Source organism: Prunus mume, linkage group LG6, assembly GCF_029339155.1.
Source record: "Prunus mume cultivar Tortuosa linkage group LG6, ASM2933915v1, whole genome shotgun sequence".
Taxonomy (NCBI): Eukaryota; Viridiplantae; Streptophyta; class Magnoliopsida; order Rosales; family Rosaceae; genus Prunus; species Prunus mume.
In genome coordinates this window covers 22973830-22997904 of record NC_142703.1, presented here as the reverse complement: position 1 = coordinate 22997904, position 24075 = coordinate 22973830, and the positions used below count along the sequence as shown (strand labels likewise).

General features: G+C 39.1%; 1 protein-coding gene and 1 long non-coding RNA gene across 5 annotated transcripts; one reads left to right on the top strand and one right to left on the bottom strand.

The window, feature by feature from the left end:
• Positions 1–1401: 1401 nt before the first annotated feature.
• LOC103335853 (putative F-box/FBD/LRR-repeat protein At1g78760) lies at positions 1402–3895 on the bottom strand. Of its 4 annotated transcripts, none has more exons than XM_089053784.1 (4): positions 3749–3895; positions 2600–3665; positions 2058–2240; positions 1402–1915 (listed from the first exon to the last, which is right to left on the bottom strand). In XM_089053784.1, the coding sequence occupies exons 2-4, from the start codon at positions 3650–3652 to the stop codon at positions 1628–1630; spliced, it is 1524 nt and encodes a 507-aa protein (XP_088909910.1). In that variant the 5' UTR covers positions 3653–3665; positions 3749–3895; the 3' UTR covers positions 1402–1627. The 4 variants fall into 4 exon arrangements, with proteins under 4 accessions (XP_088909910.1, XP_088909911.1, XP_008237110.2 ...); XM_089053785.1 differs by having other exon boundaries at positions 2600–3654; positions 3749–3887; XM_008238888.2 differs by lacking the exon at positions 3749–3895 and having other exon boundaries at positions 2600–3718.
• Positions 3896–18487: 14592 nt separating this feature from the next.
• Positions 18488–23853, top strand: LOC148916483 (uncharacterized). Its single transcript, XR_016128233.1, has 2 exons — positions 18488–18530; positions 23529–23853. It is a non-coding gene; the product is annotated as an uncharacterized LOC148916483 (long non-coding RNA).
• The last annotated feature ends 222 nt before the right edge of the window (positions 23854–24075 follow it).

Below are 24075 nucleotides of genomic sequence, written 5' to 3'. Positions count from 1 at the left end.
TATTAAATGTGACATGGAAGATAAGTGAAACCCACATGTCCAGTCACATTGTGACATGTGGATAAAAAAATAATTAAATAAATTTTTTATTTATTTCAAGTTTTCATTTTTGTGGGGAATTGGTAAATTGAAGGTCTGGCCTCCGATCTGAAAGCAGAGTTATCCAAGGAAGCTTTCTTTAATCTGAAGGTCTGGGAAGTAATTGGAATAGCTGCATTATTTATCCTCTCTGTGTTATCAATGTGCCTTACTTCACGTAAGAAATTAAGGAAAGCTAGGGACAAGATTCCCTTTAGTCAAATCCCAACCGTCTCAAAAGAAATTAAGGAAGTTAGCAAGTTTCTGCAAGTGAATTTGCTCCTCGTTATGGAATTCTTCTCACCATTCACGACAAATCCAGTGACAAAGAAGCATAAGATCATGCTCCGTTTGGGTACGGAAAATCAGAAAATGGAGAGAATAGCAATCGACAGTTCATTTAATCAATTAAAGCGATTGTGGCTGTACAACTGGATAAAGGAGTTCCAAAGATCACATAAAGGTATAAGGCTTCTTCATCGATCCAATAAGCGCCCGCCTCCTCTAGTTGGCCCGCCTGAATTCTCTCGCTTGGGTTGGGGCCACTTTGGTTTACATTGAGGACCTTGAGGTGGCAGTGGGAAAGAAAAAACAGAGGGAGAAGAAGAGGACAGGAGAAGAGATGTTGAGCAAAGGGTGAAGAGGCGAGAAGGGGAGAGAGACGAAGTAAGGAAGGGGATGAAGAGTTCCAGAAAAAAAAAACAATTGGAATTTTCATTAATAAAATTATTTAATTATTTCTTATCCACATGTCACAATGTGATTGGACATGTGGGCTCCATTTATCTTCCACGTCACACTTAACGGAATTTATAACGGCAGGGATCATTTGTGATAAAAAATCAAAACGTTAAGGACTATTAGTGTCACAAAAAAACCTCAAGGACTATTCGTGATAATTTCATAAACGTGAAGGACTATTTGTGATAAAAAGCCTTTTATTTAAATAAAGTTTTAGTCATATTGCATTGTTGTATTGTAGATTTTTGCTTGATAGTTGCCATTTGATTGCCCATACAACAGCTCTCTTTGCTCGACAGCCATCACTTGACATCAACTGAAGGCCGTCTCACTGATGAAGGTGCTTGGGAGTTTCCTGGGGAGTTTCAATACTTTTCATTTGACAGACACTCTTCTTGCATATAGATCAAGCAATGTCGTCCAATATTAATGGTGTATGCTGACAATTTTTTTTATTAAAAACAAATTATGTGGATCATTTGAGTTCATTCGTGAACCAAACACAAAATTTTCTCTCCTTCCTCGTAATTCAACTCTCTTTTTTTAGTCACTGGCTCCATGATTCCGCTGCAAGAACGATAGTGAAAAACACAAATACACTAAACAAAAGAGTTCAATGTAATCTAATAGAAATGCCAAACAATCCCATGCCAAAGTTCTTACATTATCTATAACCTCTTCTATAAACAAAACCAGAGCAGCTTTTCTTTGCTAGCTTTCTGACTTGAGAGAATTGTGGCATTACAAATGTTCTTGACTTCCAAAATGGATCTAGCAACACCCTCAATAAGGACATACATAAAGTTTTCTAAAAACAAACTTTTTTCCTTTTACATCTTACCATCCCTGAACCCCGAATGACAATTGTGGCAGTAGAAATCATCTTGCTACGGCTTACCATTCCTCCTGCTACTTTTGATTGCTCAGCTCCATGATGAAGAAAAAGGAACATTTTCTTCAAATTTTGAGAATGCTCCAGGATATACCGGGCAAATTCGATTTCATTAGACCCAGTGGAAGGCTCTATGGTTACCTCCTTTAGCTGACGAACAAAAGCAAGGTTTTGCAATTTCCAGTATCCCATACCAAAGCAAGACTGGAAATCAAGGCATACATATTTATTGAAAAAGACAACCAGATAAGTTTATTCTTTTACAATAATTTATAAGTAACTGAATCTAGAAATTACTATAAGAAAATGTGTGCGAGAGGGAGATCAGCAGGCAACATTGACTTACACTTACTACAGATTTGGCGTCCCCTCCGTCAAGGCTAGTCTTTATGTATAGACTGTTCAAATTAGTCATTCCTCTAACAAGAGAAACCATTGCTGGGACAAGGTCATCTTTCAAGCTACTACAATGAATACCCAATTTACGAATATTATCCAATGGTGCTGACATGGAACCTTCCTTGAATGCCTGCAAATTTATCAAGAAAGAATCATAAATAGAAAGAAGGCATGAAGCTACACCCCAGGAGATAAAAAAACAGTAATAAAGTTTAACTAGCTGCTATATATCTCAGAGTCTAGATAAGTAACCATCAATTGATAAAAAAATTAAACCATAATGTTTCTCAATTTAAACATTTTATTAAAACTATATTATAGGATTTTCAACTTAGTACACTCTCTGACAAATAAAATATATACATGGAATTTAAACAGAACTTGCAGCATAAATAAGAAATCGCATTATTCCAACAGCTAATGTCAACCTTTCAAATGATTTCAAATTCCTACAAAATATAAAGGTGTTGAGGATAGTGTCAATTTTACCTTCATGGTCTCCTCGTTTATGATAAGAACCTTCGCCCAGCGTACACTATGAAGAAACTCAAATACTTTATCAAATTTCTCAAATACTTCATCAAATTTATTTGTCTGAGACGCTAAAAAAATCTCTACTTTTTCCAAACCAGTTAATTTCCCCAGATTCAGACTATTGTTCAAAATGCCTTCCCATTTCAAATATTTCAGATTTGGAGCAAAAATATTCACCTCTATGCTGCTCGTTAGTGCGTGGTAATCCTTAAAGCTTATATCAATACTTCCAATTTTCTGACCAGAGATGTTCAGATGAATAGGGTTAGGATCATTGATCCAAACAAGAAGGGATTCTAAAGACGAACTTTCAATAGAGATTTTTCGCATTCCTCGAATCCAAACCCAAATAAGCTGTAATTCCTTCATGAATTTGCAGGAACGTGAGATCCATTTGAAAAACCTCTCCTCCACTATTGTAACTTTTTCCAGTTTTAAGTAACAGAGATTACTTGAAAAGGATACAGACGGGGCTTCAAGAATCATCCAAGTCAAATGCACTGATAGAGACTGCAAAGACTTAGAAAGAAAAACGCAAGATGGAAGCGCAAGAAAATCACATGCCAAACGGAGATCAAGCACTTCAACATTGCACCTTACCGCATTAACAATCCAGGTGATCACCCGAAAATGATCATCAGAAAACTTGCTCGCTTGTTCAGATCCAAGGCAGCTCCAATTAATGCTGAAGACTTGCATCCTATGATCACCACGATAACACAAGTACCTATCCAAAGGGCTCATCAACTTCACTATCTTCTGGTTGGTTACTCCACGTGGTTTGCAACTTGAATAATCAAAACTCACGACCGGAACTGATAGATGAAATTGCCTGCATCTTTTCGACACGGCGCCCACTCGAGTGAGATCTTTGAAAGAGAGGAAGGAAAGAATCCGATGAGCAACTTCGTCTGGAAGATTGCTAAATCTGTCTATTGCATTTTCAGCACAATTAGCATCTTCAGCTCCACAACTTGCAGATGCCCCTAACTTACGCTTGCGCACCATGACTAACAGAAACCTTTCAAAAAGAAAATACATACATCAATCGAACTTGAAATGAGGGATTTAGCAAAATAGCATGTTATGTAAACAATCACTTACAGGTGTTGGTGCTGGCTGAATCAGATTTCGTCTCCGGCAAAATTAGGCTGACATTTTTTTTTGTCAGAAAAATGAGAAAGAAAAAAGATTAAATTTTTTTTTGTGACTCCTCTACATGATAAAAAAAACTAGCTGAGGTGTTTGATAGTTTTTTAAAAAAATAAAATATAAATTTGGAGTAGAGAGGGTTGGTGCGGAGTTGGCTTCACGCCATCGATGTTGAGGTGGGGTTCTTTAATTTTGTTTTAAAAAAATCTTTTTACTATTATTTAGTAATTTGATCAGATATAATTTTTATTTTCTTTAAAATTACAAATTTACTCTTAATATTGACGGAAATTGGATGGACATTCAAAAAATTGACATCAAATCCTAAATTGGTCATTTTCATATAGTTTAAATTCTTATTTATATATAAAAAAAAGTAAATAGTTCAGGGGAAAAATTGACAATTATAGTATAATTCAAGTGAGTAAAATAGTAATTTATCCGTATTTATAAATATAGTTTATATTTTATTAATTTAATCATCACATTTTGTTCTAAGAACAATGCCTAATTTTCGTCGGTTTAACCCGTTAAATTTGTTCTTCGATCATCTCCTCCTTGAAAGCTAAAATTCATAAAGCTTAATTTCAATACAATTATAGTAAATAACCACTATGTGAAGTGCTACATTGAAAATTGGGAAATTTTCATGTGAACTGCTACATTCAGAAAGCTTACTTTACACCATGCGTGTCGTTTCTTCCATAACTTCACACATTAAAAAATTATTAAACTAATTAGTCTCATTTCTTTTATTATCTTGCCTCTCCCCAATAGAAGGTTCAAAAAATAGATTTCCCTTTGTTTCAATTTTTGACACTAGCTCCTAGTCTTCCACCCATATTTCTGAACCATGCCTCTCTTTAGTAGCTCCCACACCATTTTTTAATCTATTCAAACAAGATGTGAGAAAAATCCTTACCCTAATGTTTTCGTTTGGCTCTCCTTGAACGCGAGAGAGTGACCTCGGCTTCTTCCATTCCTGTTAAGTAAACATGCTGTGCTAATTCTTTTTGGTCATTGCACATGGTGGTTCTCTTTTGGGAGCAGATGGCTCATGTTCAAGGAAATTTTTTTTGGGAGATTAGAAACCTCACTGTTCTGAAATCATTGACGATTCGTTGGTGTGATGAGTTGTCCTCTCTGCCACAGAGTTTAAAGAACCTCAAAACTCTAGAGTCACTTGAGATTAGTGACTGTCACAGTCTACTATCCATGCCAGATGGGGAATTTCAGGATTAAGTTCCCTTTGAACTTTGTCCATTGGGAATTGTAGCCATCTGGCTTCTTGTCATCCAGTTTTGAGCATCTTACATTCCTCGAGCACTTGACGTTTATGTATTGTGAAAATACCTGCAGGATGACTCAAAATGCCTAGAAGAGGGTGAATAGGCCAATTTAAGATTCTAATCAAATAAATAAAAATAAACTTCGGTAGCAGGATTGATATGGCTTATCAATCCTGTAACGTCTTTGGGCATAAAATAAAAGAACACGACAGAATTATTTTACGTGGTAAAACCCCACCTCTGGGGAAAATCCACGGGACTCCTCGATCCAACACAAATCCACTATAGAACGATGATTACAAGAAGTACTCACACACTTATCCTAGACACATTCTAGATAATGTTTACCGACTTCTTCGTAACTCAACTTCATCACGGGATGATCTTCGACACTCCTTATGTTGAACGCACATCTGGCCACGATTGCTTCAAGCTCACCAAGGAAAACCGCCACCACGGTCTTGGTGCCCTCAACCGTATGAGTCACCGACATGCATATGAATGCAATATGAATGATTAAAGTGTTTGATAAATCACCAAGTAAACATTGAACACTTGATGATTTATCTCAAATATACGCACAGCAGCTTTTCTTAGAATTCTATATGCTCAAAACAAATATCTCAAAAGCTGTGTGTGTGAAAATAAAGACCCCCAATTTATTCAAAGCAGGTTCTCTCTAGTAAGAGAGAAACCCAATAGTCCAACAATTCTATTCCAATGTGATTGTCAAGCTTGATCCAATATGAACTCAAGTCAATCACGTCAAAACCAAGACACACTACCATGCAATTAAGAATGATAACATTGATTCAATATCAACTGCCTATAAGGACGCCAAACATGAGACTACAAATAGTATCAATCATGAATATCAATTTTTATCTAGTGTGGACTCTAAATGATAATGCCAAACAACCAATCTTTGGCGAGAAACAATATCTCCTAAAACAAACTAATTTGACCAATCAAGTAGGAGATGAGCAACGTGCAAGTCATAACGGGAAAAGATAAAACTTAAATCAAAATAGAGTCCAACTAGGAAAGTAATCTCAAGAGATAAAATCTAATCCTATTAAAAATAAGATTAAGATAAAAATACTTTGAGTGAAAATAACTCCAATTAGAAATCTTATAATGAATGCATGATTATGTCATGATTTACCTGAAATCAGTTTTTCATACCGGTCAAGTCATGCTTCAGAAACTTGGGATTGAATGTGTTGCACCAAAACATCTAGTAAACGATATTCACACACTAACTCCCAACCTATGCTAGAGTCTAGGAAATGACAATACAATTTTCGTACTAACAATCTCCCCCTTTGGCATTTCCTAGACAAAACACCTATTACAACTAAAAAGAAATTGCATGGGATTTTACAAATGAAATCCTACTCTAAGTTCGAAGCTCTGAATCCCTGCACATTATGAAACAACAAAACCAGTGAAGCATGTGGGAGAAGAAATGTAATTCAAAGCAAAATTACAACACAACTCCCCCTTAATTCTACAACACAACCTCTCCCCCTTTTTATCATAATTTCACACAGTCATCTCTCCCCCTTTTTGTCAGGAAATCCAAAGGGCAAAGAATGAACATAAGGGAGCATATATAAGAGGGAAAGAAAAATAAAAAATAAAAAAATCAGATTGCATTCCCAACATATAAAGACATAGAGAATAACCAATAACGCATGTAAGAGGCTTTATCTTGAAAACAAACAGAAAATTCTTTTTTTTTTTTGGGATACGCGACAGGAAAATAGAGAACTAAAAAGAATAATGAGAAGTTGTTAAGAACCAAAACATACAAAAACAAAAGCAATACACTCAAGACAGAAAGCTCAAAACAATCAAGACATAAAACATACTGTAGATGCAGACCCAAAGTTCTCTTGAAGATATAATTATTTTCCATTCATAAACATGCCAAGTTTGTGGGTAAAGAATGAAAGAAGCAACAAACCCTTTGATGTCTTGAACGCATGTGAAGCAAAGCATGTCGGGGACAAACACACGACAGCACACGAGACTCACAAACTCACAGAGATCAGTAGAGGCATACCACAGTCATGGTGAAAGATAAAAAGGCATCAAATGAGTCTACCATCAAGGAGCAAATGTGTTAAATGAACTCTTTTTCAATTAAGCACAAAAAATATGTCCACACAAAACGAATCCCACCAAAGATTGCACAAACACTAAGTGCATAGTAAGTATAAGAAGATCAATTTATATATATATTTTTTAATACGAATTTTGTGGCTCACTTTATCTAGCTTTCGACATGATCCATGTAACGGATGGTCAATCAGTGTGCTTACGTCAGATGACTGGAGGCAACTGGGTGATGAAGCACCCCTGGGGAAATACTGATCCAAATCATGAAGGCTCCAAAGATAAGCAAGGATAGCAAACCATCACAACCTGTTGACTCGAACCTCGACGTTGGTTAGACAAGAGGCCCGGTTACTGAGCAATGAGTGGTTGACACCCTTTTTTTTTTTTTTTTTTAATTTTAAAATTATTTTTATAAACAGATCAAGAACTTACGCACAGTAGTGTTATGGCAATCCAAAGAGAGACAAGTGCATGATAAGAGATATTCAAAGGACTTCAAGGAAAAGAGTGTGGTGTGCAAAATAAAAATAAATAGATGGATAGATCATTTAATGAAGTTTATAATGCACCAAGACAATGGAAACCTTTGTGTGAAGCTGAGAGTGTAAGTTCTTAATATAGTGCAATGTCAGAGCCCAATCTAAGATCAACAAATACGTTGACGATTACTGGATTGATACACCTTAACAATCCTTGCACGAGCTGGACAGATTTATAAACACAGAAATTAATTGAAATATCATAAAACATGAAAGAGTCTTTGGCATGCAATAGACTCCAAATTAATCTAGAGCACATATACCTAAAGACTTTCTAAGAGTGTCAAATCAAAAGATTATCCAAGGGTTTTGCAGCAATACATTTAAGATCCAAACTTTCTAAAGCAACGGGTTCATGCACAACATTAGTGGAGGAAGACATACAATTATGATTTTCCTTTTTCCTCCAAACTAACTTTGTCTTAGTTGACGGCAAACAATGAAAAGAAGATAGTTTGGATAAGCGGTTTACCTCTATCATAATATTTGAAATCTTATGTTGGATACTTACTTTTCCACCCATGCCATGAGAATTTGAACGAACAAATTCGTTTCGAAGCTTATTGCATCTCGGTCTTATGTGCCAACGAGTTCCACAAAAGTGACAAATTGGAATAAATTTCTTGACTTCATGAGAGGCAGAAGGTTCAATAGGTGAAGTGGATTTGACAAACTTTGTTTTAGACACAGCGGAAGACTTATTACTTGGTTCAAATCCCAAGCCTCGTTTGTCACCATCTCTTCGTCCCATGCTAATCATCTTGTCAATTTTTTCTGCACCAATGGTTAAAGAAACAATCCTTTCTTTTGAATTTTTAAGTTCAAGTTCAAGGGCTTTGTTGTCGGAAGTTAGAGAAGCAATTAATTTATTCTAATCAGTCAATTTTTTCTGCAAAAACATCAATTTTTCGTTCATACCTGCACTTACCTTTTGAATCTGCATCAGGGGATTGAAACTCGTTTGCAATCCTGCAATTTTCCAGCTTCAGCACAGCAACTTCTTTGACGAGCTCACTATTTTGTTTACTGAGCTTCTGAGATGCAGCCAACAAATCATCATATTTGTTCATGATAAACTCAATATTTATACCTTTACAATCATCATCCTCACGTGATTCATCCAAGCTAACTGTGGTTATAAGTGCAACCGTCTTTTCATCATTCTCGCATTCCGATTCACTATCACTCCAAGTAGTATGCATTGCCTTATTCTTGCCATCCTTTTGTTTCTTTAAGGTGTTGGCACATTCCGAAGATATGTGTCCATAGCCTTCACATTCGAAACATTTGACCTTTTCTCTTGGATTCTTTCGCTCATTTAACCTGTGAAATTTAGATCCACCATCGTATAGTTAACAAACCTATTTTTAGAATTTATACCTTTTGAATCTCGACTCTTTGGATCCTGATTCTTGAGAAAGTTCATGAATCGCCTTGTGAGAATCGTTAATTCCTCATCACTGCAATCTTCATTTGAATGCCCATCATCTTCTTCATTCACAACCTTGAACGCAACATTTTTGATCTTTTTAAGAGGTAGATGTTTCATCTCATAGGTTTGTATGGACCCTATGAGTTCTTGAACTTTCAAGGTGTTCAAGTCACGGATCTCTTCAATAGCCGTGATCTTTGGTTGAAACCGTTGAGGCAAGGATCTCAAAATCTTTTTCACAACTCTATCTTCTGGAATTTTTTCACCTAAACCTGAACAAGCATTCACAATTACACAAAGTTTAGCATAAAATTTAGAAAAAGTTTCATTCTCATCCATCATAAGTGTCTCAAATCTGTAAAGTGTGCATTTGAAGCTTGGCTCCCTTGACAATATTTGTTCCTTCATGAGTAACCTGCAAAATATCCCAAGCTTCCTTAGAAGTATCACAAGCAGATATATATTCAAATTGATCGGAAGAGACAGCAGTAAATAAAGCATTTAACCCCTTTTGATTATTAGTGTTGTGTATGACTTCTGCAGTGGTCCACTCCTCTCTAGTTTTGAGGACTGTGGTTTCTTCACCTCCTTTTCCGATCGTCTTTGTGGGTTTAGGAAATCCATGAACCACTATGCTCCATACACGTTCATCTAAGGACCAAATAAACGACTTCATTTTGGCCTTCCAAGCGCCATAGTTGTTGCCATCGAAATATGGTGGATGTGCAATTGAGCCCGAGGCACGATCCATCCTAAGGTATGTTAGATCTTCTGAGTATGTCCAGCAACCTGCTTTGATACCAATTGAAAATACCTGAAGGATGACTCAAAATGCCTAGAGGAGGGTGAATAGGCCAATTTAAGATTCTAATCAAATAAATAAAATAAACTTCGGTAGCAGGATTGATATGGCTTATCAATCCTGTAACGTGCTGGGCATAAAATAAAAGAACACGGAATTATTTTACGTGGTAAAACCCCACCTCTGGGAAAATCCACGGGACTCCTCAGTCCAACACAAATCCACTATAGAACGATGATTACAAGAAGTACTCACACACTTATCCTAGACACATTCTAGATAATGTTTACCGACTTCTTCATAACTCAACTTCACACGGGATGATTTTCGACATCGCTTATGTTGAACGCACATCGCCACGATTGCTTCAAGCTCACCGAAGGAAAATCGCCACCACGGTCTTGGTGCCCTCAACCGTATGAGTCACCGACATGCATATGAATGCAATATGAATGATTAAAGTGTTTGATAAATCACCAAGTAAACATTGAACACTTGATGATTTATCTCAAATATACGCACATCAGCTTTTCTTAGAATTCTATATGCTCAAAACAAATATCTCAAAAGCTGTGTGTGTGAAAATAAAGACCCCCAATTTATTCAAAGCAAGTTCTCTCTAGTAAGAGAGAAACCCAATAGTCCAACAATTCTATTCCAATGTGATTGTCAAGCTTGAACCAATATGAACTCAAGTCAATCACGTCAAAACCAAGACACACTACCATGCAATTAAGAATGATAACTTTGATTCAATATCAACTGCCTATAAGGACGCCAAACATGAGACTACAAATAGTATCAATCATGAATATCAATTTTGATCTAGTGTGGACTCTAAATGATAATGCCAAACAACCAATCTTTGTGCGAGAAACAATATCTCCTAAAACAAACTAATTTGACCAATCAAGTAGGAGATGAGCAACGTGCAAGTCATAACGGGAAAAGATAAAACTTAAATCAAAATAGAGTCCAACTAGGAAAGTAATCTCAAGAGATAAAATCTAATCCTATTAAAAATAAGATTAAGATAAAAATACTTTGAGTGAAAATAACTCCAATTAGAAATCTTATAATGAATGCATGATTATGTCATGATTTACCAAATCAGTTTTCATACCGGTCAAGTCATGCTTGAAACTTGGGATTGAATGTGTTGCACCAAAACGTCTAGTAAACGATATTCACACACTAACTCCCAACCTATGCTAGAGTCACTTGAGATTAGTGACAGTCACATCTACTATCCATGCCAGATGGGGAATTTCAGATTAAGTTCCTTTGAACTTTGTCCATTGGGAATTGTAGCCATCTGGCTTCTTGTCATCCAGTTTTGAGCATCTTACATTCCTCGAGCACTTGACGTTTATGTATTGTCCAAACCTTGGCTCTTTTCCAGAGGGTGTGCAACACCTCTCCTCACTTCAAGCTTCACTATCTCGAACTATCCTGTGTTTAATTCTCTACCATGTGGGTTACAAAATAGCCGGACGTTGTGCTTGGAAATTAGTAGCTGCCCCAATCTAGATGCTTTGCCAGATTGGTTGGAGAATGCTCAGATCTCTGACCATATCTGATTGTCTTAATTCAAGAGTATTGCAATCAGGTCTGAAGTCTCTCACTGAACTCTGTAAGATTTGCATTCTAATACAAACTCTAAAGATGGTCTTCTAATCACTTAAGGATAACTAGTCCAATGTCAATTAGGATTACATGGATCGATTTATTTTAAGGCCTGATATATATGACTTTTCAGATAAATACAAGTGCTTAAGATTTCCTATTTTAAATGGATAGAGATACCTAATCCTTTTGGTTAAAGGAGTTTAAGTAATCCATGATGAGGAGGATTCTTAAACTGTGCCTATAAAAGGGAGGTCTCTATGCTAACGGCAAATTACTCTCATATAATTCTACCCCATCAAGAAGAGATTCAAGAGCTGGATAGCATAGAGAAACTACCCTCGCGAATCGCCAGAACCAAAGTGAACCACCAAGAACCTATTGCAGATTCCAGCTTTCCAGAGTAAGAAACCAGTTCCTTGCTGCAGTAATTATCACCATGTCTGATCAAGGTATGTTATGTGTTTTGAGCATATAAACCTATTAAAGTTTACATGTGGTATCAGAGCTTAGGTTATATGTTCTTAACCTAATTACAAGATAAAATTCGCCTTAAAAGAATATGTTTTATATACTATCATTATAAGCATGTAAGTTTTGATTGCATATCTTAATTGTTAAGGTATGAGTTAAGCATAAAGTTCTCTGCTTAAATCAGGCTTGAAAGATTGATTGATCAAAGTTTGGGGAGGATCTTGAATCGATTAAGTGAGCCACAACAACTAAATCAATGCAGGAAATTCTTCATTCAAAGTTCCTGATCAAGATTGCATTATATTCAATATCTCTTGTACAAATCTCTATCCACAAATGTGAATTGTGCAAGAAGGATTGATTATAATGGAACAGATTAGAAAAACAGATTGTCTGAGCAAACAATGAGTGTTTCTCCATCCACAGATGTGGAATCATTCGTTGTTTCAAGACTGCTTCTGATTTGTTGTTCTAAGACCATGGAACATGTTTGATTTCTGATCTACAGATGCAAATCAATAATGTCAAATTAAAGTTATTGAGGATTTGTATTTATGTTTTTCTTGAAATTACAGTCAATACTACAAGCTACAACTCCATCGAAATCTTGACCAGTTCAAACTATCTAAAGTAGAAAGAAGAGCTGGAAATTTCACTAGAGCTAATGGACTATGATATAGCTCTAAAATGGGATGCACTTAAGGAACCTGCTGCAGATGTCAAAAGGAAATATGAAAGATGGGAAAAGGCCAACAGGATGGCTACACTGATTATGCTGAAAACCATGACACCTTCTTTAAGAGGAAGTATTCCAAGATTAGATTGTGCCAAAGATTTTCTTGTTTCAATTGGTCAGAAATTTAAAGAATCTGAGAAAGGAGAGAAAGGTGTCCTGCTGCACAAATTGACTGAGATGAAGTATGATGGGCGAGATTGTGTAAGAGCTCACATAATGAATATGGCAGACATTGCGAACAAGCTAAAGGGATTAAGCATGACTATAAATGATGATATGATGGTGCATTTTGCATTGAATTCACTGCCAAAAGAATTCAAAACTCTCAAGAGTTCTTATATGGCTCAAAAGGAAAGTTGGACATTGAATGATCTCATAACAATAAGCGTTCAAGAAGAAAATAATATCATCATGGAAAGAGGTCAAAAAACTGTGATCGTGTTAAACAATCTAAAGAAAAGAAGGGAAATTTTGCAAAAAAGAAAGATAAGGAAAATACCAAGATGAAAGAGGGAAAGCCAACTGGATTGAAATGCTATTTCTGCAGAAAATTTAGACACATGAAAAGGAACTGCACAAGGTACCAGAGGTGGTTAGAAAATCAGAAAAACAAAGGCAAAAATGAAGGTAAGATTGAAAATGTTTTGGTCTGTTTTGAATCAAATTTGATTGATGTTTCAACTGATACTTGGTGGTTAGACAATGGTGCTTCAATACATGTTGCGAATTCTTTACAGGGGTTCAGAACCAAGAGACCACCAAACAAGGATGAGGTGAAGGTGTTCGTTGGAAATGGAGTCAAAGTACAAGTGGAGTTCATTGGAGCAGTTAGGATTCAATTAGATTCTGGTTTTGTTTTGGATTTGGTAGATGTAGTATATGTTCCTTCTATGACAAGGAACCTTATTTCAGTTGCTAGGCTTGTAAAATCAAAGCTCACTTTGAGTTTTGATGAATTTGGTATTTCAATTTTCAATAATAAAGAGTTAGTTGGAAATGGAATTCTCGTTGGCAATATGTTTCATTAAATTGCAAGACTCCTCAAATGGTTATGAACATTACAAGCACAAAACGTAAGAATCAAACTCTGCAAAAATTTGGCACAAAAGACTCGGGCATATTTCAAAAGAAAGACTGAACACCCTATGCAAAGAATCTGTGTTAGCACCACTTGACTTTAATGAGTTGGATGAAAACTGTGTTGAATGCATAAAAGGAAAACTAACCACCTTAAGGAAGAAAGGAGCAGTAAGAAGTGAAAATTGTTGGAATTAATTCACACTGATATTTGTGGTCCTTTTCCAAATCCAACACATGAAGGATACAAGTATTTTATCACCTTCACAGAGGATCACTCGAGATATGGACATATCTATTTAATAAAAGAAAAATCAAAAGCCTTAGATATGTTCAAAATCTATAAAGCTGAGGTGGAAAAACAGTTGGAACTTAAGATTAAAGTGGTAAGGTTAGCCCGAGGTGGAGAATATATTTGTGCCTAATAAATCACGGCCATAAACCGACCAAGGGACCTCCTCTCGGCCCTAGCACCTTCTCATGAACTCAAACGCCACGCTTGCTAGGCATTTCACCTTCACAAAACAAAAGAAAAGCTGCAAAGGCAAAATCCTCTCACCTCGATCATTGCGGTATTATAGGAAACTCGGGCCGAAAGGTCAAAAGACACGGCCGAAGATACTTGTTGGCGGTGAAATCTCACGGCCCGGTGCTCCAGCCGGCGATGCGCGAACACGCGACGTCCTTCTTTGGATGTGGTGTGGTGTGCACGGCGCGCCAAAGACGGCCTATCGTGCATCGAGATAGTGATGAGGTTTGGGCAGAAGATGGTTAAATGATGCGCTGTTTTGAGTTCGACTCCTAATCAAACGATTGTGGCAGAGAGGAACTCGATCTCGCCGTTAGGTTCACGGCTTTGCGAGCTACAAGGTCGCTTAGTGGTGGTGTTGGTGGCGGGTTTTAGGCGGTGCGCTCGCGTTCAAAGAGCGACGGTCATTATGATATATGGGGTGAATGAGATGATAACAGAGATGGTGCTTCGACGCCTTGAAAACCAAGGGTTGTATGATATATTAATGAATGGATTTTCCTTACAATCTACCACTACTCCTAGGAAAGCAAATAAAGGTATTGAAAGTGCATGACAGGAAAATATAATTTGCTCCGTGGGAGGCTTTGGTTTGGTGTTTGAACCCCTTGAATGTAGTCTTGAGCTTAGTATTTATAGGAGTCCTGGAGGGACAATCAAGCCAAAAAGATCGCATGGTGGAGTCTGATCGGGGCAAGTGGGTAGTCAAATCGGCATTTGGGATTGTGAAGCATGGTGGTATGACCCCCATAGATCTTGGTAAATCTCACCACCTTTGCCTCGATCGTGGGTTCTCGCCTGGTCGTGGGGAACGCATTTAATGCCCTAATCGGTGGTTGGTGATCCGACCTCAAGTTGTAAGATTACTTGTAAGAATATTGGCGCCTAACCACTGATTTCCATTACAAATCCTCGATTTAGCACTTCCTCTCCTCATGCATTAAATGCTTGCGACTAGTGGGCTTGCCGCGATAGTCGAGGCATTATTTCATTAAATGGGGTGTGGGACCTCGAGGCCACGTGGTGATTTAACCACAGTGATCTTGGCCGTGTCCTTTACGCCTTCTTGGCCCGCCTATAATACCTCGGTTGCGAGGCCGAGAGGATTCATTTGCATCTTTTTTTGTTTTTAGGAAAGCTAAATGCCTAACGAAACGTGGCCGCTTCATTTATCAAGAGGTGCTAGGCCGAGAGAGATCCTCTTGGCCGCTTCATGACCATGATTTATTAGGCACAAACAATACGTGGTTAAATCACCACGTGGCCTCGGTCCCACACCCCATTTAATGAAGTAATGCCTCGACTATCGCAGAAACCCACTAGTCGCAAGAAGCATTTAATGCAAGAGGAGAGGGGAAGGATTTGAATCGAGGGATTTGGTGATGGAAATCGAGTTAGAAGCAAACATTCTCACAAGTATGCTTACAACTTGAGGTCGATCACCAACCACCGTGACAGTGGCATTAAATGTGTTCCACGGCCAAGAGGGCGTAACCACGATCAGTGGCTGTGGCCGAGATTTACCGGGATTTATAGGGGTCACACCACCATGCTTTACGATCCCAAATGCCGATTTGACTACCCACTTACCCCGATCAGACTTCACCACGCAGATCTTTTCAAGCATCGATTGTCCCTCCGGGACTCTATAAATACCTAGCTTAAGACTACATGCAAAGGGTTCAAACACCAAACCAAAAGCCTCCCACGGAGCAAATTATATTTTCCTGTAATGCACTTTCAATACCTTCATTTGCTTTCCTAGGAGTAGTGGTAGATTGTAAGGAAAATCCATTCATCAATATATCATACGACCCTTGATTTTCAAGGCGCTGAGCACCATCCTCGTTATCATCTCATTCACCCCATATATCATACGACCGTCGCTCTCACGAGCAACGCGCCGGAGCACCGCCTAAAACCCGCCACCAACACCACCACTAAACGGCCATGTAGCTTAGGCCGTGAACGTGACGGCCGAGATCGGCCTTCTAGGCCACAATCGTTTGATTAGAGTCGAACTCAAAACAGCGCATCAATTAACCATCTTCTAAACAAACCTCATAACCATCTCGACTCACTGCGGTTGGCACGCCCTCACGCACAACCGCACCGCATCCAAAAGAAGGACGCCGCTTGTTAACTCACATTCCTCGCACCAGAGCACCAGCCGAGATTTGCACAAAACCAATGTAATATTAAGGCAAATTTGATGAAGCTGGAAGAAATCCAGGTCCCTTTGCAAGATATCTCCAAGAAGAAGGTATAATAGCTTAGTATACCAATCTAGGTACACCTCAGTAGAATGGAGTTTCTGAGAGAAGGAATAGGACTTTAAAAGACATGGTAAGAAGCATGATGTGCTATACCAATCTCCTTATTTTCCTGTGGGGAGAAGCCTTGAAGACTGCAAACTATATCTTGAATAGAGTTCCAACAAAAAACGTTGACAAAATCCCTTTCGAAATCTGGAATAAAAGGAAACCAAGCTTAAACCACTTAGGTTTGGGGTTGTATAAGCAGAGGCAAAACTCTACAACCCTGTGGAAAAGAAACTAGACTCAAGAATCAGAGTGCTTTTTTATCACTATCTGAAGGATCCAAAGGGTATAGGTTCTACTGTCCAAAGAACACTACAAGATTTGTTGAAACTCAAAGGGCAGTTTTCATGGAAAATGAATATGATGAAATAGAAGATAGAGTTTTGGATTTTGATGAAGAATCAATGGAGATTGATAACAATGCTGGATCTGAGACAAGTAAAGGCATTGTTATAATACCTGCAGTTGAGACAAACTATGAAAACCTTGACTGTAAGGACCCGGTCCTAAATAAATTGGTGCATATTAATTTATTCAGATAAAAGGACCATTTTGCCCTTAGATTATTTTGTGAGGTTTAGAGTTGACTTTTTGATCGGGATGGAATTTGGAAATTTCAACAGTATCGCTATGTAGAGCACGGCGAGATGTCAAAGTCAGACACGCGCTCGAATCGAGCTGCGATTTAGAGAGATACGATCAAAATACCTTCAGTGGCATAATTGTAAATATTTCTGAAATGGGTTTTGAATAAAATCTGAAAACCCTCTCTCTCTCTCTCTCTCCTGCGCGTCTCTCTCTTCTCCGCGATGACAGCAGCGCAGTAGGTACTCGGTTGACACGCTGTGGCTGTCTGTTCTCGTCCGCCACCAAACTCGACGGGGCCGGTACCAAAATGACCGGGCTTCCTTCCTCTTCCCATCCCGACCAATTTCAGCCGCTGGAACTGCCGGTACTGGCCGGAAATTGAAGAAATCCGAGCTGTTTCCGGACAGATTTTGACAGATTTTCCAAGTCTTCGTTCTCTCTCATTTCTCCACCAAATCGGACAAATGAGGTATGAATTCTCGACTATTTTTCATGATCTAGCTGCCTGTTGGATAGGATTCCGGAAATTTTGAGAGTTTGTAGTTCGATTTTGGAATTAGGTTTCGGCCGATTTTCAAATTGAATTTCCGGCCACTTCCGGTCAGTTTTTGGGGTATGCCCAAGAACAAAAGACTCCAAATTGTATTACCAGGTAGGAGTCTGCACGAGATTCTAAGATTTTTCGCGACGCGATATCGCTTTGGACACCCACGAGCTGCCGGCGCGTGTGGCGGCGCGTGGGCACTGTAGCTGAGGGGCATTTTTGTCCCACTGCGATCCTCTCGATGTCACGAGCGCGTAGGTGTGCTCGGATTTCAATTTGGATATCGTTAGGGTTCCGAACGGATATCGCATATTGCGTATTTTCCGGGTTTGTTAGGTTTGGACCGTTGGATGGTCCTGAGATTATAATATGTTGATCTAGGCAGTACTAGGATCGTATAGGATTCGACGGATCGTAAAACGGAGTCCCGGATACTCCGGATAAGCCAACCCTAGGGTTAGGGTTTTAGTAACCGTTCGATCGTCCGATCGTGAGCGATCTGACCGTCCGATCCGGATTAAACTTGGAGCACGTGTGTCCTAGACCTTGTAGGACCTATAGGAACTGTTGGATCGGAAATTGAAGGTCGTGGACCCGGGGCTGCTTAACCAGACTGGGTAGTTTGACCCTGGGTTGACCGTGAGACTTCCTAGGTAGTGTTACCTTCCTAGGAAGATTATAATGACCCTAGTGACAGGTCTTGGGAGTTGTTGAGTGATATTGATTATGTGGGATTAGGATATCAATTTATGGTAAATTGAGGTTTATGGATGTTATATTTTGGGGTTGAGGTTGATGCAATAGTGGATTATATTTAAATATATATTAGTATGTTATAAAGATGCTTGAGGGCACTATAAGTGCCACCATGTGAATTGTCGTTGAGGTGCTTACAATATTAGAAATTAATATATATATTTTTGTATGTATTTATAAAGGTATGAAAAGAGTATAGATTGTCAGTTTGAAGTGCTATACGCACTATCTTAAATACCTCTTCGGTTATGGGTTTTATGTTTGAGATTTATTTTGCCTAGCTTACTGGAGATTGATTTATTTTGCCAGCCCTGAGTTTGCCTGTTCCCTGGATGTCTTCTTAATAATGATGCCTTGGAAAGGAAGTGTTAATATTTCAATGTGTTTTTATCTGATTTAGAATTATGATATATCCAAAAGATATAGAGGTTTGGCACAATTGAATTAAGGAAGAAAATATCATTTTATAATGTTGTGATAAGGGTTACGAACTCCACCATCATACGTACCTTCCCTGGTTTCTATTCACACATGCGCCGGTTTCGGGCAGGTGGGCTTTGGTTTACGATCCCGGAATTGTATGCCGAATATTATGATATTTGGTTTGATGTTGAACACGGGCATCCTTGACGAGATGTTGCCGCACCCCGAGGGGTGGTAGTCCGCGTGTAGGATTGGTTTCGACGCATGCTTTGATTTTATCTGCCAATGGGTGGCTAAGAGTTAGTCCCCGCTTGACACCGCTCCCAGCCACATGGCCGCTTGAGGGCCGATAATCAGGAGCTAGTCAACAACTTCTGATTGTTTCAAGACATGATGATGTGTGATCACATGTACCTCCTTTGATACGATACATAGGAAATGGATATGGATCTATGAATGTGTTGATACCCGCATACCTTAACTGGTGTTACCGTGAGACCTTGACTGGTAGTTCGCATGCGTGATGATCGCTACGTGCGACGGTCTTGATTCTTCATCCACTACTGGCCGAGAGTTAGTCCCCATGGACGGCTGCCCTCTAGACGCATGGTGAATTGAGGGATTGCTCGCCATGGACTAGTCAAACGATCCTCGCTCGATTGTTTCTCCGTACATGATGATGGTGAGAGGTGTGTGTTATATATGTGTATATGTGGTTTTGATTCGGGATTGAAATCGTGAGATTGTCCTTTGAGAGGACCTTGTACATGTATAAATGTTTACGCCTGGTTTGGGAGATGTTGTTCGACAACATACGCCTTGGATAGGGTATGGTTATGAGTTGATTTGATGTAAAGGAAGAGTTTGAGAATGTGTTCATTGTGTTTAGTGGGAAATTGATTGGTGATAAATTTGAAATGTATTTGTTGGTTCTGCTTTAATTAATTGTATATTATCGGAGATGTGACCGTTGATATGAAAGAACTACGTGTGGCTTGATCCTCGAATTGAGCGCGTAACAAGTAACTAGGCAGCCACAGGTTAAACTCTAATTATGTGTTTTGTTGAGTGTGATGCGGACCTTGTTGTTGGCCCTGAAACTCGTTTGAAATCGAGGTATGTTTAGATTTTTGTTCATACTCCCGGTTGGCTAAGGGAGGGTTGTGTAGGTGTACTATTGAATAAAGTGTGTGATATAATGGGCTGAGGCCCTGGAATAAATGGTGATAATTTATAGATGATAATTTATGCATGTTAAAACCTCGTTTGTTGGATTGGGGAAAGTTCGTGGTGAGTTTTGCTTTCGGCAATATAAGTGTGTTTGAGCTTGTTCTTGCCATGTTTAAGGAAATTTTCATCTAAAGACTTTGTTGGCAGATCTTTTGGGAATATTTGAAGGCCGGAGGCCAATTAGATGAATTATGTTACTACAGCGTACGCCACTGTGGTTATTAAATGCGCTTATGTGTAAAAATTTTGGGAAATGTTCAAATTACAGGAGATTCACGAATTTTCGCGTGAAAAGTCTCATGCCTTACTCCTCTTAAAGAAGGAGGTTACCTGCTTAAGGAGTGAAACCAAGATGGGTGTGATGTCTTTGGGAGTCTCCAGATTAAATCTCGGGTTTTGTGAAAAATTCAAGGGTCTGTCGGCTTAATATCGAGCTTAGATTCAATTTCTGTGGACCCCGACCTAGTGTGCATCCCTGTTGTGGGATTATGATGGGTTCCGTCACGGGACGTCATTGTTTTTATAAGGAGGGACTTGTTGACATGGATGGATTTAGGGTATTGAGGATTACACTTAAGGGTGTCACGTTCTTAGAAACGTGTCTATCCAAATTGTCGTATCTCAATATTCTGTAGAAGGAAAACGGAAGAGCTGAAAGTATTGAATCCGCTGAGTCGAGATGAAAATTGTCAGAGAAAGTTGATGGACATGTTACAAGGGAGTGAAGGAGTTGTGAGTCCGACCAAGAAGGGTCGTGACCTATTGCTGTGAGGAGTAGTGGTGTTGGGTGAAGTATAATGTCACTTGTGTGGGCTTGAATGCCGCGATTGGCAAGAGTGAAACATTAGGATTCTTCTTCCTTGCCCTCTCACGCGGTGAATTTGAACTCCAAAATTTCTTGGAAGTCCGGCTCATGTGAGTTTGACCGGCGACTTGAATTATTACATCCATCCCCTCGAAATGGAACCAATTTGAGAAAGAGGAAAAGGAAAGATACATAGGTCACGAGGCGAAATAGAGTCGGAGCTTTACCACAGCATGAGGTTGTTTGTAAGTTCTAAGATTGGGAATAGAAGCCGGAGGTTTTTATGGGGCAACACTTGTACCTATGGTACAGTTGGATGTTTTTATGATGAAGTTTGTTGAGTTCTTATGGGCAGGAGGACGTGAAGTTGATCAATCTGCTTATGGGGATCCTCCATTGCCTGAACATGTTGCTAATTTTCGATTGTGTGCTTTGAGCATGAAGTTGAAGATAATAAGAGTTCAACCTTTCTTTGAGGAGAGTGAATTCTCGAAGATTGAATCACTGGATTCAGGATCTTAAGATACCCGTATTCCTCTTACGGAAGGAGGCTCGTGTGTGGCGGGAATACCACGAGCAAAACCAAGGATAAGACCTAGATGGATTGGTAAACCTACCGTGGAGATGAAGAGAGTGCTTTGGAGTCTCATCTCCTATGAGCACGTTTGAGTAGAAATCTTCCATTTGAATCGAAAAGGGGTCATGGTAGAGAAAGGAAGATGATGATTACAATTCGGTAAAAATAATCCTTTCCGGATATTCCTCTCAAGGAATCGTGTAGGCAACAGCGTAAACTTATCGATTCTGAAGAAAGAAGGAAGGTATCAACAAGTCAAAGAGTTTGGACTTCTCTTCTTGGGGGAGCTAGAAGAGAATCAAATCACAAATGGAAGCTTTTAGCTTTCAGAGGAAGAGTAAGCATTACAGCAGCTATTAGAGAATTTTCTTAGTGGAAGAAGGAGACTTCTCTTCCTCGATGGTTTGGATGAAGCTGTAGCTTGGTGGCCAACCTGTTGTGAAGGATAAGGAGATGGGAACTCGAATGGTAGATGCGGGCCCAGTACCCACACCCTTTGAGTGATAGGTTTGGAATTTCGAGGACGAAATTCTTATAAGGGGGGTAGATTGTAAGGACCCGGTCCTAAATAAATTGGTGCATATTAATTTATTCAGATAAAAGGACCATTTTGCCCTTAGATTATTTTGTGAGGTTTAGAGTTGACTTTTTGATCGGGATGGAATTTGGAAATTTCAGCGATCTGAGCATTGCGTAAACTATGAGATGAGTCCGTAGACACGTAGTGGGCTCGAATCGAGTTGTGACGGAGAGATACGATCAAAATACCTTGGTGGCATAATTGTAAATATTTCAAATGGGTTTTGAATAAAATCTGAAACCTCTCCTCTCTCTCTCTCTCTCTCTGCGTCGTCTCTCTCTCTCTCTTCTCCAGCAGTGTGCAATGGCCACAAGAGTCACGTTTTGCCGGCCGTCTTCGTCGACCACCAAACTCGACGTGCCAGGCGTACCAAAATGGCCAGGGCTTCCTTCCTCTTCCCATCAGACCAATTTCAGCCATTGAAGGAATCACTGCAGTGCTGGCGGAAATTGAAGAAATCAGCTGCTTCTGATGATTTTGTGATTTTCAAGTCTTCGTTCTCTCTCATTTCCACCAAATCGGACAAATGAGGTATGAATTCTCGACTATTTTTCATGATCTGAGCTGCTGTTGGATAGGATTGGAAATTTTGAGAGTTTGTAGTTCGATTTTGGAATTAGGTTTCGGTCGATTTTCAAATTGAATTTCGGCCACTTCCTAGGTCAGTTTTGGGTATGCCCAAGAACAAAGTGACTCAAATTAGGTGTATTACTTAGGGTAGAGAGTCTTGCACGAGATTCTAAGATTTTTGACGATGCGATATCGCTTTGGACACCCACAGTCACGGCGCGTGTGGCAAAGGTAAGCACGCGATGGGCCTTGTGGCGAGGCGGTTTGTCCCGCTGCGATCCTCTCGATGTCGCGGCGGCGTAGGTGTGCTCGGATTTCAATTGGATATCGTTAGGGTTCCGAACGGATATCGCATATTGCGTATTTTCCGGGTTTGTTAGGTTTGGACCGTTGGATGGTCCCGAGATTATAATATGTTGATCTAGGCGGTACTAGGATCGTATAGGATTCGACGGATCGTAACGGAGTCCGGATCTCGGATAAGCCAACCCTAGGGTTAGGGTTTTAGTAATCGTCGATCGTCCGATCGTGAGCGTCTGGCCGTCCGTCCGGATTAAACTTGGAGCACGTGTGTCCTAGACCTTGTAGGACCTATAGGAAGTTGGATCGGAGGTGAAGGTCGTGGACTGGGGGCTCGTTTAAGGCTGCAGGTAGTTTGACCTCAAGACTGGGTTGGCCGTGAGACTTCCTAGGTAGTGTTACCTTCCTAGGAAGATTATAATGACCCTAGTGACAGGTCTTGGGAGTTGTTGAGTGATATTGATTATGTGGGATTAGGATATCAATTTATGGTGATAAATTGGGGGTTTATTGGATGTTATATTTTGGGGTTGAGGTTGATGCAATAGTGGATTATATTTAAATATATATTAGTATGTTATAAAGATGCTTGAGGGCACTATAAGTGCCACCCTGTGAATTGTCGTTGAGGTGCTTACAATATTAGAAATTAATATATATATTTTTGTATGTATTTATAAAGGTATGAAAAGAGTATAGATTGTCAGTTTGAAGTGCTATACGCACTATCTTAAATACCTCTTCGGTTATGGGTTTTATGTTTGAGATTTATTTTGCCCAGGCCCGTGGAGTTTGCTCAGGCCTTGGATGTCTTCTTAATCGATGCCTTGGAAAGGAAGTGTTAATATTTCAATGTGTTTTTATCGATTTAGAATTATGATATATCCAAAAGATATAGAGGTTTGGCACAATTGAATTAAGGAAGAAAATATCATTTTATAATGTTGTGATAAGGGT